This window comes from Canis aureus, chromosome 13, assembly GCF_053574225.1.
Source record: "Canis aureus isolate CA01 chromosome 13, VMU_Caureus_v.1.0, whole genome shotgun sequence".
Lineage (NCBI taxonomy): Eukaryota > Metazoa > Chordata > Mammalia > Carnivora > Canidae > Canis > Canis aureus.
In genome coordinates, this window is record NC_135623.1 from 42,824,440 (window position 1) to 42,838,947 (window position 14,508).

At 37.9% G+C, this 14,508-nt stretch overlaps 1 protein-coding gene and 1 long non-coding RNA gene across 12 annotated transcripts in view; one reads left to right on the top strand and one right to left on the bottom strand.

Annotated features, from left to right (window-relative positions):
- The window catches only part of LOC144282367 (uncharacterized), a 48,297-nt gene that overhangs the window by 21,074 nt on the left and 12,715 nt on the right, over positions 1–14,508 (bottom strand). For all 3 annotated transcript variants that reach the window (XR_013350787.1, XR_013350785.1, XR_013350786.1), the window contains exon 4: positions 12,272–12,443. This is a non-coding gene — a long non-coding RNA (uncharacterized LOC144282367). The remainder of the gene's footprint in view (positions 1–12,271; positions 12,444–14,508) is intronic.
- Positions 1–14,508, top strand: part of CFAP54 (cilia and flagella associated protein 54) — a 291,473-nt gene that overhangs the window by 1,115 nt on the left and 275,850 nt on the right. For all 9 annotated transcript variants that reach the window (XR_013350784.1, XR_013350783.1, XM_077845910.1 and 6 more), the window contains exons 2-3: positions 7,599–7,704; positions 10,400–10,543. Coding sequence is in view for 7 of the 9 variants with exons in the window: in XM_077845910.1 (XP_077702036.1) it covers positions 7,599–7,704; positions 10,400–10,543 (250 nt within the window). In the remaining 2 variants the exon portion in view is untranslated. The remainder of the gene's footprint in view (positions 1–7,598; positions 7,705–10,399; positions 10,544–14,508) is intronic.

Here is a 14,508-nt window from a genome sequence, read left to right on the forward strand (position 1 = left end):
GAGAGACAGAGAGAGAGAGGCAGAGACACAGGCAGAGGGAGAAGCAGGCTCCATGCAGGAAGCCTGACAAGGGACTCCATCCCGGGACTCCAGGTTCAGGCCCTGGGCTGAAGGCAGGCGCTCAACCGCTGAGCCACCCAGGGATCCCTCCACTTTTATTTTTTATTCATGCATTTAATTAATATGAAGACATAGTTTTAACTTATATTTGTTATTCATTAATAAATTCAACTATTTATTGAACATCTGTGTAGCAGGTACCATTCTAGGAACTAGGAAAACATCAAATTCACAAAAGGTAGGACAATTTGTACCCTCACGGAGCATATATTTTTGTTACTACAGACAGCTACTAAGCAAATAAGAGAAATCATTTTATGGGGAAAGAAGTGCTAGGGAGAAGATTAGAGCAGAGTGTGAGGATGGAAGGTAAGTTATGACACTGAAATTTAGAATGGGGGTGGCTGGGAGCATGGTCAGGGTAAATTGAGAAAAGTGGCCTTTGAGAAAGATGAAAAAAAGAGATAGAACAGCAAGTGATGAAGATTTCTGTAGGAAGAGTTAGGCACAAGGGAGAATGAAGTGTGAGGTTCCTGGCATGGGATTGAGACTGTGGGAAGAACAGGTTTCTGGTAGGAGAGAGGCAGATAAAGAGTTTAGGTGTTTTTTTTTGTTTTTTTTTTTTTAATTTTTAAGTAATTTCTATACTCAATACGGGGCTGGAACCCAGCCACAAGATCAAGAGTCACATGCTCCACTGACTGAGCCAGCCAGGCATCCCAAGAGTTTAATTTCAGATATGTTAAGATTGAAATGTAATTCAACATCCCAGCAGAACTATTATGTAGATAGTTGGTCATTTGAGTCTGGAGGTCAAAGCAGAGAGACATTTGAGATTTGTCAGCATATTAATGATATTTAAATCATGACACTTGATGGGATAGCTAAGGGAGTTGGTGTAGACGGAGAAAAGGAGAGTCTGAAGACTGAACCATGGGACGCTCCAACACTGACCTGTAGAGAAGATAAGAAAGTGGCAGAGACTAAGAAGGAGTGGCCAAGGAGGTGGGAGGAAAACCAGTAAGTGTGTGGTGTGCTGGAAGTCAGGGAGACAAACTGTTTGAAAGTAGGAAGGAATAGTTGATTAACGGTGGCAAATCCTGGGACACCTGGGCGGCTCAGTGGTTGAGCATCTGCCTTTGGCTTAGGGTGTGATCCCAGGGTCCTGGGATCTAGTCCCACATTGGGCTCCCTGCGTGGAGCCTGCTTCTCCCTCGACCTCTGTCTCTGCCTCTCTCTGTGTGTCTCTCGGAGCCTGCTTCTCCCTCGACCTCTGTCTCTGCCTCTCTCTGTGTGTCTCTCATAAATAAATAAAATCTTTGGAAAAAAAAACAAAACAAAAAACGATGGCAAATCCTGCTGATGGGCCAAGTAAGATGAGAACCACGACTTGACCAAGGAAAATGCATTACATACCTAGCTATATATATTTCTATTTAAAACACTTCTGCTCTTGTGCCTTAGATAGCACATTTTCTTCACATTTCGAGAACGAGCATTATAGTTCAAACCACTATATATTGTGCTTTCCCCACAGCCTCTGGAGTCTCAAGTCTATCCTTCACTTTAGCAGTCGGGGTAACCTTTATAAATCAACCACCCACTCTCCTATCTCAAGACTTTCTATTGCTTCCCATTCCTTTTAGAATAAATTTACGACTTCTGTCTTCTAGGGTCTGAGCATCTGGCTCTGCCTGCTTCTTCCATCTCAACCCATCCCTCACTTCTCTCTCAGGACTTTCCAGGGAGGCAGATACTGTATTTTTCATCCCAGGGCCTTTATATTTGCTGTCGCCTTTGTCTGAAATGTTTTATCCTCAGCTTTTCAAATATCTGGCTCCTTCTTTTCCATCAGGGCTTAGCTCAGTTCTTACCTCTGTTGAGTGGCCTTTCCTACTTAGTGCAGGTTCAACCACCCATTTATGTTTTTTATTTATTTGTTTTCTCGTGCATTATCCATTTCCCCCATTAGAATATAACCTCCCTGCTGACTTTGGATAATGTGTCTGTTTTTCATTTTTGTATCTAGCAACTAGCTTGGTGATTGGGGTAGAGCAAACTTTCAATGAGTATTTGATATTGAAAGAATTCAAGGATTATTATCCTTGTATTTTCAATAATTATTATTATATATGGGAAAGTAGACCTGGGCCAGTTGTTAAGTACAGTATCTGTCCCATCTTTAAAGAGACTGTAAGAGAATCACAAACATTAATGATTGACATGGTCCTTAGCAATCTAACAACCTCTTACACAATTTAGGTATTTATTTATTTATTTACACAGCTTTTATTGAATGCCTGCTATGTACCCAGCAATGCATTAGCCATAGGTTATATAATGATGAGCAAAATAGATAGGGAATCTGTGCTCATGGAGTTTACAGTCAAGAGAGCAAGAACGAGAGAGAGAGAGACAGAGAGAGGTTAGGTTTCAATGAGTCATTAAGTCAGCATACAAACAAGTGCTATGAAAGAAGAAGCTACTGAGCACTTAACATGTGCCAGGCATTGTACTAGGTGTGGGGGATACAGCAGTGCACCAAACAAGGATCCTTGTCTTCATGGTGCTTATATTCTAGAGGAGGAAGTAGGCAATAAACAGTAAAGAAGTTCATTTTATGGTAACCTCGAAAGTAATAAATGCTGGGACGAAAGCTAAAGAGAGGAAGGGTTATGGAGTAGGAGATAGGAGATTGCAATTTCCAATAATGTGGTCAGAATAGGTGAAACTTAAGCAGAGGCTTAAAGAGAACGCAGCAGGGACCTACTTTCAGACAAACGATGAAGGAGGTGACATTAAGCTGAGATTAGAAGGCTACCAGGCAAGGAGAGAGGATAAACAGAGGGAACAAGCATATAGGAAGATCTTGGCAGGAAAGAGCCAGAGACTTGGGAGGAATGAACAGAGGCCCAGTAAGCATGGCTTAGTGAGTATGAGTGCAGTGGTATGAGGTGAGATAAGAGGCATAGGTGAGGCTGTGGAAGGTTTTAGAGGCCTTTTATGGCGTTTGCCTTTATTCCAAATGCAGTGGGAAACCATTGGGTAGTTTTGGGCAAGGGATTAACCTCATTTAATATTTTATATATGTTTATCTAATCTTTTCCAAATGGAGCAAGAATGACAATTTGGAGGCCAATTAAGAATACAGGAGGTAGGATTTGCTTTTATAACATATTTGATAAATGATTATTTTTTAGAATAAAAAAGTTTTTATGACTATAGGAACTTACATAAGCATAAAGATTCACAGTATCTAAAATACAGAGTTTGATCATACTGGCAATGTTATTATATTCAGAGTATGATAGATCTTTTTAAAGATATGCTTTTGTTATAACCAAATGAGATTAACATATTCTGTTTATATAGTCTTGATTTTCTATTTTAGAGATTTCTAACTATTCAGCAGCAACTATAATAAATCAGCAATCCAAAAGATATTAATGTTTTCTTAAATGATGCACATTATATAGTGTATATTATATTTTCCTTGTTTAGTCATTACGTAAGCCATTCCCAGTGAACAGTCTTAACTTGAACTTAAAGTTCATTTAAAAAAATTATCTTATTATATAACCTTGATTGATTTAACAAAGTGGGTATTTTTCTTTTATGAGTAATAAACATAGTCATCATTATCTCATCTTTAAGGTTGGAAAGCATTAAGTCTTTCATCTACATAATTTAAGAATTCTAGCTGACTTTTGGGATCCATTGTATTTATTCTAATACTGTGACATTTCATGAAGCAGCAAATGAAAGTGAAAAGTTAAAAAAAAATCTCTTCCTTTTAAAACTTCTATGGCTGTATTTGGTACATGTATATATTTTCACATATATACAAGTATATACATATATTTCCAAAATATATTTTTTAAAGATTTTATTTATTTATTCATGAGAGACACAGATTGAGAGAGAGAGAGAGAGAGAGAGAGAGAGGCAGAGATACAGGCAGAGGGAGAAGCAGGCTCCATGCAGGGACTCAATCCCAGGTCTCCAGGATCGCACCCTGGACTGAAGGCGGCGCTAAACTGCTGAACCACCCAGGCTGCCCGCCAAAATATTATTTATCAGTTGAAGAAGGCAAGAATATCCTGTCCCCTACCTCTCCCTTGTAATCAATCACTGTCACTTAATTATTTGAATTAATTGACATGTTTCTGTTGAGGTTGTTCTGATAAGATCTAAACATATATATCATAAGTACTTGAGCCATCTTCAGTCCCTAAGTTTACATTCCAACCTGTATTAGTCAATTTGGGCTATTAATTACTAATTAGTAATTACAAATTAGTTTGGGCTGCCATAACAGAACACCATAGTTTGGGTGGCTTAAACAACAGACATTTATTTTCTCACAGTTCTGGAGACTAGAAGTCCCAGGTTAAGGTCTTGCAAGGTCAGTTTCTGGTGTCCGCGCTCTTCCTGGCTTGCAGAAGACCACTTTGTCTTCATATAACCTTGCCTCTGAGCAAGTACAAAGAAGGAGAGAAAGCAAATTCTCTAGTGTTCTTAGATGGGTGTTAATGCTATCAGACCAGGGCCCCACCCTTATGACCTTATTTAACCTGAATTATTGAACCTTAATTACTTCCTCAGAGCACCTTTTTCCAAATACAGCCTCACCATGGGCGAGGACTTCAACATAAGAATTTCATGAGGACACATATTCATTTAGTACACAGCGCTGTCCTCATCTAGAAATTTATGAGATAGGATTCAAAAACTGTTAAGGAAAATTTGGATTTTTCCTAGAGGCATTTGTAATTTCTGAGAGAGTGGGAAGGATTAATGTTAACTAAATGAATGAACAAAATAAGCAGTAATCTGCTACCCTTTGAAACTAATTAGAAACCATTTTGAGAATACTATATGTTTTATTTTGGTTTACATGGTGAAAAGAAATAGAACCCTAATGGACTGACTCGATAGTGAAATCCTTGAACTCTTACTAAGAACAAGGAATTTTTTTCCTAGTCATTTATTCATTTTTTCTTTCAACAAATAATTGTTGAGGACATATATATACTAGATATTCACTACTCTTGAGGCTGGGCAATGAATAACATAGTCAAAGTCCTTGCCCTCAGATAGTTTACATTCCAGAGGACAGGCAAGTATAGTGATAATACTAGTTAAGATCGTGGATATAATGAGCTTCAGTTTTATCAACTATATACCTGGGATATTGATATTACCTATCTGAAGGTTGTTGTGGAATGAAATGAAAACAAAAACGCATGTGGCAAAAGACCCAGAACAGCCAATCCAGTTCTCCAAATTTGGAGGAGAACAAATTTGTAAGACTGATACAGCTTGACTTCAATCAAGACTTCCTCTAAAGCTACAGTAATCAAGACAGTGTGGCATCAGTGAAAGAATGAAAATATACATCATTGAGACAGAACAGAGAGCCAAGAAATAGACATATATACATGTAATCAATTGATTCTTTGACAGAAGAGCAAAGGCAATACGATAGAGCAAAGATAGTCTTCTTAAAAATGGTGCTGGGAAAACTGGACATCCACATGCAAAAATTGAATCTTAGCACATACTTTATACCTTTCACAAAGATTAACTCAAAATTGATCACAAACCTAAATGTAAAATTCTATGGAACTCCTGAAAGATAACCGAAGAAATCTAGATGACTTTGGGTTTGACAATGACTTTGTTGATAGAACACCAAAGCCACAGTCCATGAGGAAAGAGTTGATAAGCAAGACTTCATTAAAATTAAAAATCTTTGGTTTGTGAAACACACCATCAAGAAAATGAAAAGACAAGCCACAGACTGGGAGAAAGTATTTCTCCAGGACATCTGATAAAGGACTGTTATCCAAAATATATGAACAACTCTTAAAAACTCAATTAATAAAAAAACAAACAACTTGACTTAAAAAATGGATCAAAGACTTTAACAGACATTTCATCAAAGAAGATAATACAAGTGGCAAATAAACATATGAAAAGATGCTCACCAAAATATATATTATCAGGAAGATGAAAATTAAAACAATGAGATACCACTACACACCTATTAGAATGGCCAAAATCCAGAACACTGACATCACCCAATGCTGGGGAGGATGTGGAGCAACAGGGACTCTGCATTCATTGCTAGTGGGAATGCAAAGTGGTACAGCCACTTTGGAAGATAGTTTGGTGGTTTCTTACAAAACTAAGCATACTCTTACCATACAATCCAGCAATCAGGCTTTTTGGTATTTACCCGAAGGAATTGAAAACTTATGTCCATACGAAAATCTGCCCATGGATGTGTATAGCAGCTTTATTCCGATTGCCACAACTTGAAAGCAAAAAAGATACCCTTAAGTAAGTGAATGGATGAATAAAATGTGGTATATCTAGACAATGGAATATTATTTAGCATTAAAATGAAATGAGCTATCAAGCCATAAAAAATATGAGGGAATATTAAATGTGTATTACTAAGTGAAAGAAGCTAGTTTGAAAAGGCTACATGTTGTATGGTTCCAACCAAATGGCATTTTGAAACAGGCAAAACTGTAGGGATAATAAAAAGCTCAGTGGTTGCCTGGGGTTCTGGGAGGGAGAGAGTGATGCATACATAGGCAGAGCACAGAAGATTTTTAGGGCAGTGGAACTATTCTGTGTGATAGTATAATGATGGATACACATCATTATACATTTTTCCAGACCCAGAGGATGTATAACTGCTAATACTAAACCGTAAAATAAACTGTGGATGTTGGGTGATAATGATGTGTCAATGTAGATTCATGAGTTGTAACAAATATACCACTATGGTGGAGGATGTTGGTAACTGGGGGGAGGTGGTGGGTTGGAAGGCTGTGCATATGTGTGGGACATGCAGTGTATGGGGATACTGCATAACTTTTGCTCAATTTTTCTATGAACCTGAAACTACTTTAGAAAGCAAAATCTGGGGATCCCTGGGTGGCGCAGCGGTTTAGCGCCTGCCTTTGGCCCAGGGCGCGATCCTGGAGACCCGGGATCGGATCCCACGTCGGGCTCCCGGTGCATGGAGCTTGCTTCTCCCTCTGCCTATGTCTCTGCCTCTCTCTTCTCTCTCTCTGTGACTACCATAAATAATTAAAAAAAAAAAAAAAAAAAAAGCAAAATCTGTTTTAAAAAATGCATATAAAGAGCTTGGATCAGGGGCGCCTGGGTGGCTTAGTCTGTTAAGCATCTGCCTTTGGCTTAGGTCATGATCCCAGAGTCCTGGGATGAAGCCCTGCCTCAGGCTTCCTGCTCAGCGGGGAGTCTGCTTCTCCCTCTGCCCCTTCTGCTTGTGCTCTCTCCCCACTCTCTCTTTCAAATGAATAATTTTTTTTTTTTTTAAAGAGCTTCAATCAGTGCATAGAATAAAGGAAGCAATTATTTTAACTATTTAGTAATAATTAGACATTAACAGTAAGGCACATTGGAAAGACAGTACAAAATAACTTTTTAAGGATTGTTAGTAATTAATTGAGGTTTCCTGCTGACTTTGAAAATAAGATTTTATTTTATGATTTTTACAGTGCCACCTCTTTGTTTAATATCTGGACCAAATATGCCCCCCGGCTGCCAGCTGCCTATTACAATGAAAAGCTTCTGAAGGTTGGAGATAGCCTTTGTGAAATGAAAGTAAGTGCCTCTGGAGTAAAAAGGGCCTAAATGAAACTTACTTGGGTAATTATTATTATTTAGTTTGATACGATTCCTGTTTTACATTATTTGATTTTTTTTCTTGGAAAAATATGAATGAATGCTACAAATTTTAATGAGGCACAGTAACCAAAAAAGTGTTTGTTTTTTAATTTTGTAGTTGAGATTCTCCAGAGGTGAGAGATTCCCGAATAGAAAGATAGCTGGCTGGGGTTGGGCAGGCCACAGCCCCTAGTTAACCAGGGTGTGGTAGGTGTCCAACAGGAAATGCTGAGTCATCATGTTCCTACTTCATACAAAGGAGCCCAGACACCACTTCCTGTTATTTTTCACATGGCTGACCTTGCCCAGTGACAACTTTCATGGTTCCTTGCCTTGCTGCTATGTTGTCTGGTTTCCAGTGCCCTGTTTTAATGATTTTCAGCTCCTTAATGTTTTGCTATATGTAATTATAGCAGTTATTCCTTGCATGCCCTGTTTCTTGCTTAGCACTGAGTTCCAAACTGAGCTTGTGCCCAATTTCTGGTTCCTATCAATGCCTGGGTCTTGAATTGCTGTGGACTTGGTTCGGTAAGACCACACCATAGCTGGGTTTTTAGTTAATGATAATGTACATTTTCCCTTTAGGCTCTGGTATAGGCCCCAAACTTTCCAAGGATGATTGTTTGACACATCTAGAATCCTTGGACCAAAAGTTTTTTTTTTTTTTTTTATCCAAAGTGTTCTTAAAGTATTTTCAATGTTTTCTTGAGCTTCAGTTTTTTCAGCTTTATTCTCCTCCTCCATTTCTATTTTCTGGACTTGAATTTTTAAATTTTTATTTATTTATTTTTTGGTGAAAGGGAAATTTAGCAAATGGAGGATGAGATGTGGAGGAAATTTTATGATGAAGACAATCTATTGTCTGCTGCCAAAATTAGAGCATCAGCTTAGCTTCATGTAATTGGACCGTGGTTCTTAGGAAGTTAAAAATAAAGGAAAACTGTAGACTAAAAAGTTTCTCCAAAGGATAACTATAGAAAGCAAACAAACTGATGGACAAAATCCAACCTGTGAGCTATATTCATGTAAAGTGTAATCACTGTTTTGACAAACATTAGAAGAGTGTTCCCTCTGCTTTTATGCTTCTCCTAAATGTAAGAAGCTGGTGATATACACCACAGTTTGGTGTTGTTTATGGAGTATTTAGGTGAGTGGAGTGGATATTGGTGGAGAGAGGATGGAAGAACATGTTAGAAGTTGGTGATATTTAAGGATTCAGAATATTTCAGATAGAAAGGCCCAGATAGGGTATTGTAAAATTTACTTAAAGGAGTAAGCAAAACATTTTTATCTACTTTTCAATGATGAGAATAGTGGGCTGATAAAGGTATTTAGAATCCTGAAAATGAACTTGAGTTGTGACTTTGGTTCTAGAATCTCTTTATTTTTATTTAATTCCAGTAAAGATCATTTTGTTGGAATAGTCCTGTTTTGAACCTAGTTTTGAATTCATTATATGAATTAAGTTAGAAAGGCAAAGATTCAGAATTAGTGAAGAGTAACAAGTCAATTGAAATAGAAACAAAAGTTTGTGTATCCCTCCTATCGGGCTAGGTAACTCTGCTGGTAGTAGACACCTAGAATAGTTGCTTTTCCTGGAGACAGTTGTAGGGGAGGAAGCTGATGAAGGTGTGCAGTTGACTCATATCCACAACCCTGCTCATCAACCCTGCCCTGAAACTCCAGGTCAACTGTGCCCTGTGTGCTGTAGAAACGAGCCTTAATTTTGTTATGGAAACAGAAGCATGAATTGGGGGGTTACTGGGTGGCTCAGTAGTTGAGCGTCTGCCTTCAGCATAGGGCATGATCCTGGGGTCCTGGGCTAGAGTCCTGCATTGGGCTCCCTGCAGGGAGCCTGCTTCTCCCTCTGCCTATGTCTCTGCCTCTCTATGTCCCTCATGAATAAATAAATAAAATCTTAAAAAAAAAAAAAAAAGAAGCATGAATTAGGACTAACAAGAATCCTAACTATAACAGTAGCTCAGACTTTTAAAAATTTGTCCTGATGCAGCTTCAGAGACTGTTGACAGAAGAGAGTGAGCATGTTTCCTTGCCTCTCCTCTCTCTTCCTTCCTTCCTTTCTCTTTCTCTCCCTCCTTCCTCCTTTTCTCCTTCCTTTGCTCATCTCCCCACCCCCCCTCACCTCCTTTCTTTTCTCTTTTGGAACTTAGGATGTGTCAGAGAGGCAAGGCCAGTTATGCAACTCATCTGCCTCTCTGAGTAGGTGGATTACCATGACACAGTGATGTTGAATTTTTTGGATTTTGAGTATATATAGATAGATATTACTGCACACACCCTGGTGAATATTCTCATTTTTATATCATCATTATTCACACCCTGGTAAATATTCTCCTCCTTGAGATTGTGATGGCCTTATTTCACAATAGGCTTGTTGGGAGGGGATTAATGTAATTGTGTACATGAAATACCCAGTGCATGTCTTCACATAATATGTGTTTAGAAATGCTAGTGATAACGGTAGTAATAAGGTAGTGGTGGTAGTAAGAGTGTTATAGTAATAATCGGCATTGATACTATTAAGAATAATATGAATATTACCAAATTTTAATAATGATAAGCAAAATGATACTTTGAAGCTTTCATCAAGTTCTCTTTTTATTTCCTCCAGGAATATAAACTGGCCCTTTTACAATGCTATGGAAGATATCTTCAGCAGTTCAGTATCAGCTTTGATGAGAATAAAGCAGATGTGAATCAGTTCAAAACTGCTTTTTTTCCAAAAGGCTTTGGAGACCAAGCTGCTGCACATACAGTAAGATGAAAGCAGTAGCTATTTTAGCTACCATTTATGATTAGCCATGTGATGCATTCTTTAGTTGACAGCTTCTAAATGTCTTTCATTTGCTCAGCATGGCATTTGTTTGTGTGCTATAAGTTACTTAATAAATGTTCTTAGTTATGGATAAGAAAGTGTACTTATTAAACTTTGTAAAGATTTTGGAGATTGTGTCACAATAATCACTCATTCTTCCAGCAGATGATTATTATCATTATAATGACTAATATTTGTAGAGTGCTTTTAGTTTACAAAGTGCTTTGGAAAACATATTTGATCCTCGGTAACTTTATGAATTAGATATTATTATTATCCTCATTTTACAAAAGAGAAAAAGAAAGCTAAGGGCACAGTTAGTTAACTAGTGGCTCAGGAGATCAAACATAGATCTTTTAATACAAAAAATGTCATGCTTTTTTCCTAATATAACCAATATTATTGTTATGTTGATTGCTACCATTGATACACAGGTTGAGTGGTTGCCAGGTGCTCGGTACTCTTCTGTATGCATTATATGAATTGTCTCCTTGTAGCTTCATTACAGTCCCAGAAGGTGGGTACTGCAATCCCTCTTTTACAGATGTGGAAACAGGGACTAAGAAATCCAGCCCACTTAAAGCAATGGGCAGAGTTGGTGTTTGAGCCCTAATCAGTCTGATTCCAAAACTATGTTATTCCGAACTTGGTGATTATTCAAGATTTCAGAAACAATATACAGTTTAATAGTGGTTTAAATCTCAAGGCATGTTTGGAGCACTTTGAGCAGTTCAATTTGGCTGTACCATAAGTACATGAATAAGAATACTAGGCAATGTAAATTGGCACCCCGCTGGGAGGAGTACTGGATGAAAAGCTTAGGAGTTTAGACTTTTTAAGTCTCCTTCTCTACCACCTGGATGAAAAGCTTAGGAGTTTAGACTTTTTAAGGCTCCTTCTCTACCACCCCGGTCCAGGGTCCCGTCTTTTTCTCTTGTACTATTACGTGATTCTGCTTCCACCCAGCCTCTTGGTTTAATACCAGTGTACTGGTGAGCTCCTTCTAGAAAGCTCATATCCTAGATATCTGTGTGGTTCATCTCTTACTTCCTTCAGGTCTCTTGCACTTCATGATTTATTTTTCTTTATATTACTTATTATCACCAGATACACTTTTATTTGTTTATGTTTTTATTGCCTGCCTCCGCTTCTAGAATTTGAGCTTCACGAGGACAGGGACTGCTCTAATCTTTGACCTCTAGTGCCTAGAACAGTGCCGGGTATGTAATACATACTCAATAAAGCTTTACAAAATGAATGAATAAATAAAGTGATATAGTCAGAATGATTAATCTAGAAACACTACTAATAGATTAGAAGGACAAAGACTAGAGGCAGATGGGAAAGCAATGAAGCCAATGGAAGAGTGTGCCAGGAGGACCGTCATGAAAGGCATGAGAAATCTGTGAAGACTTTGGTTTTTTTTTTTCTTACATGCTAAGTTTGAGGTTCTGGCACACTGTTTCTCAATAAATGTCTATAAAAATAAGTGAGTAAGAGAATGAATGGATTGAAAATGTAGTCCAGTAAGAGCTGGACAATAAACTTAGAGGTCTTGAGAAATTTTGTTAGAGAAATAGATTTTGGAGTTAAATACATAAAAATCATAGATGAAGCAATAATAATGTAAAATTTACTGTCAAGATATTTTTGTGCAAAGATACTTACTCATGTTCTTTAATGATCCCCCTTGTATGTACTGTAGGGAGGCATTATGGTGGGGTTGGTAAGAATTTAGTCTCTAGAGCCAGCCTGCCTGGGTTCAAAGATCTGCTGTGCACTTCCTAATGATGGGATCCTGGAGAAGTAATGTAATTTCTTTGTGTTTTAGTTTCCTCATCTGTAAAACAGAAATAACAATAAGAACTCAAAGAATTGTATTAGGTTTGGTGAGATAATAAAAGAGTTAGAATAGGGCCTGACACTCAAAAAATATGAGGTTTCACTATTGGCTTCTAAGAGAGAGAACATTTTGAAGATAACTATTCCAACATGTACATGCAGTCAATAAATCTCTTTTTTTCTGTGAAACTAGTTATATAATGGCTAGAAATAGTATATATGTATCCTAGTGGGAAATCTCATGTGGTAGAGGAAGGCCCATTTGTATTATTGTGTGTGCACTTCCACACGTTTAGCAGTAGTGATGATTCTCTAGCCAAAATCTGAGATTTATGTCATGAACATCTCAAACTCCACATATCCTAAACTTAACTCATTCCTCTTCCTCCATAATTGGCACGAGCCACTCCCCCAAGGAGGAAATCACTGTATACTGTTTTCTCTCTCTTACCTCCCACATCTAAATCCTCTTGAATCTTGGGCACCTGAGTGGCTCCGTTGGTTAAGCATCCACCTTTTGCTAAGGTCGTGATCCCAGGATCCTGGGATCAGAGCCTTGCATTGGGCTCCCTGATGAGGGAGGAGTCAGCTTCTCTTTTTGCCCCTCCCCCCACTCATGTTTTTTTCTCTCTCTCATTCACTTTCTCTCTCTCTCAAAAAAATAAAATCTTAAAAAATATTAAATCCTATTGAGTCAGATAAAACTTAAATCTTGAGACAAAACTTAAATCTTTCCTTTTTTTGGGGTGTCTGGGTGATGTAGTCAGTTGGGCATCTGACTCTGTTCTGGCTGCAGTCTTGGTCTCCAGTCCTGGGATCAAATCCTATGTCAGGCTCTGCACTTGGGGTTCTGCTTGGGATTCTCTCTCCCTCTCTTTCTGCCCCTCCCCCACCCCACTGTGAACATGCGTGCTCTCAAATCAATCAATCAATCAATCACTTTCTCTTCATCCCTGATCCCAGCACCCATGTCAGGACTGTGTTATCTCTGGACTACCTCAAAGGCCTTTGATTTTTCCTAGCCTCTCTGCTTGTAGCTTTGTGCCCCATCCTCTGCTTTTTATCTTGCACAATTTGTCAGGATTAACTTCTAAACTTCTAAACTATAAATCAAATCATTTTATTCCACTGCCTTTTGGCTAAAGTCCATATTCCTTGGAATGATGTGGAATACACTCCATGTTCTGACCAGGGACTACCTTAATAGCTTAATTGCTCTCTTTTTTTTTTTTTTTTGAAGATTTTATTTTTAAGTAATCTCTACACCAACGTGGGGCTCAAACTCAATGGCCCTGAGATCAAGAGTGGCATGCTTCACCATCTGAGCCAGCCAGGTGCCCCAAAGTTTATTTATTTTTTTGTAGTAATTTCTACACCCAACATGGGGCTCAAACTCATAAACTTCCAAGATCAAAAATTGAATGCTCTTCTAACTGAGCCAGCCAGGCATGCCTAATCTCTTTATTTTAAGCTTTTTAACCCAACCTTATAAAAGACTTTCAATTCAGTGACCACAGCAACCACTTTAAGCATTCCTAACATTGCATGTGCCTAGAATGCTTTTCCTTCTGCCAAGAGCAGGAACCATGTCTTCGACCTTGAGTCCCTGTTGCTTTAAGAGGCAAATAGAGGTACGCAACAAACAATTGCTGAATGAATTGTGTAAATGGTAACAGTTGCATCCAAATTAATAAGTTAAAATGCTGTGAAGAATCACAAAATGTGATTCAATTCTATGTTCTTGGAAATAGAATTTTGTACCTTTTTTGACTTTTGAAGTTTTTATGACTAAGGACAAGTAAGCTTGACTAAATGGAAGCTTTGAAGAAACTTGTTTTACCACATTTCTTTCCATATGTCTTAGTCCTTGAAGGCTGTTATAACAAAAATTCATAGACTGGATGGTCTAAATAACATACATACATACATACATACATACATACATTTATTTATTTATTTATTTATTTATTTATTTATTTATTTATTTATTTATTTATTTATATAACATTTATTTCTCTTAGTTCTGGAGGCTAGCAACCACTACGTTAAGGTGCTAGAAGATT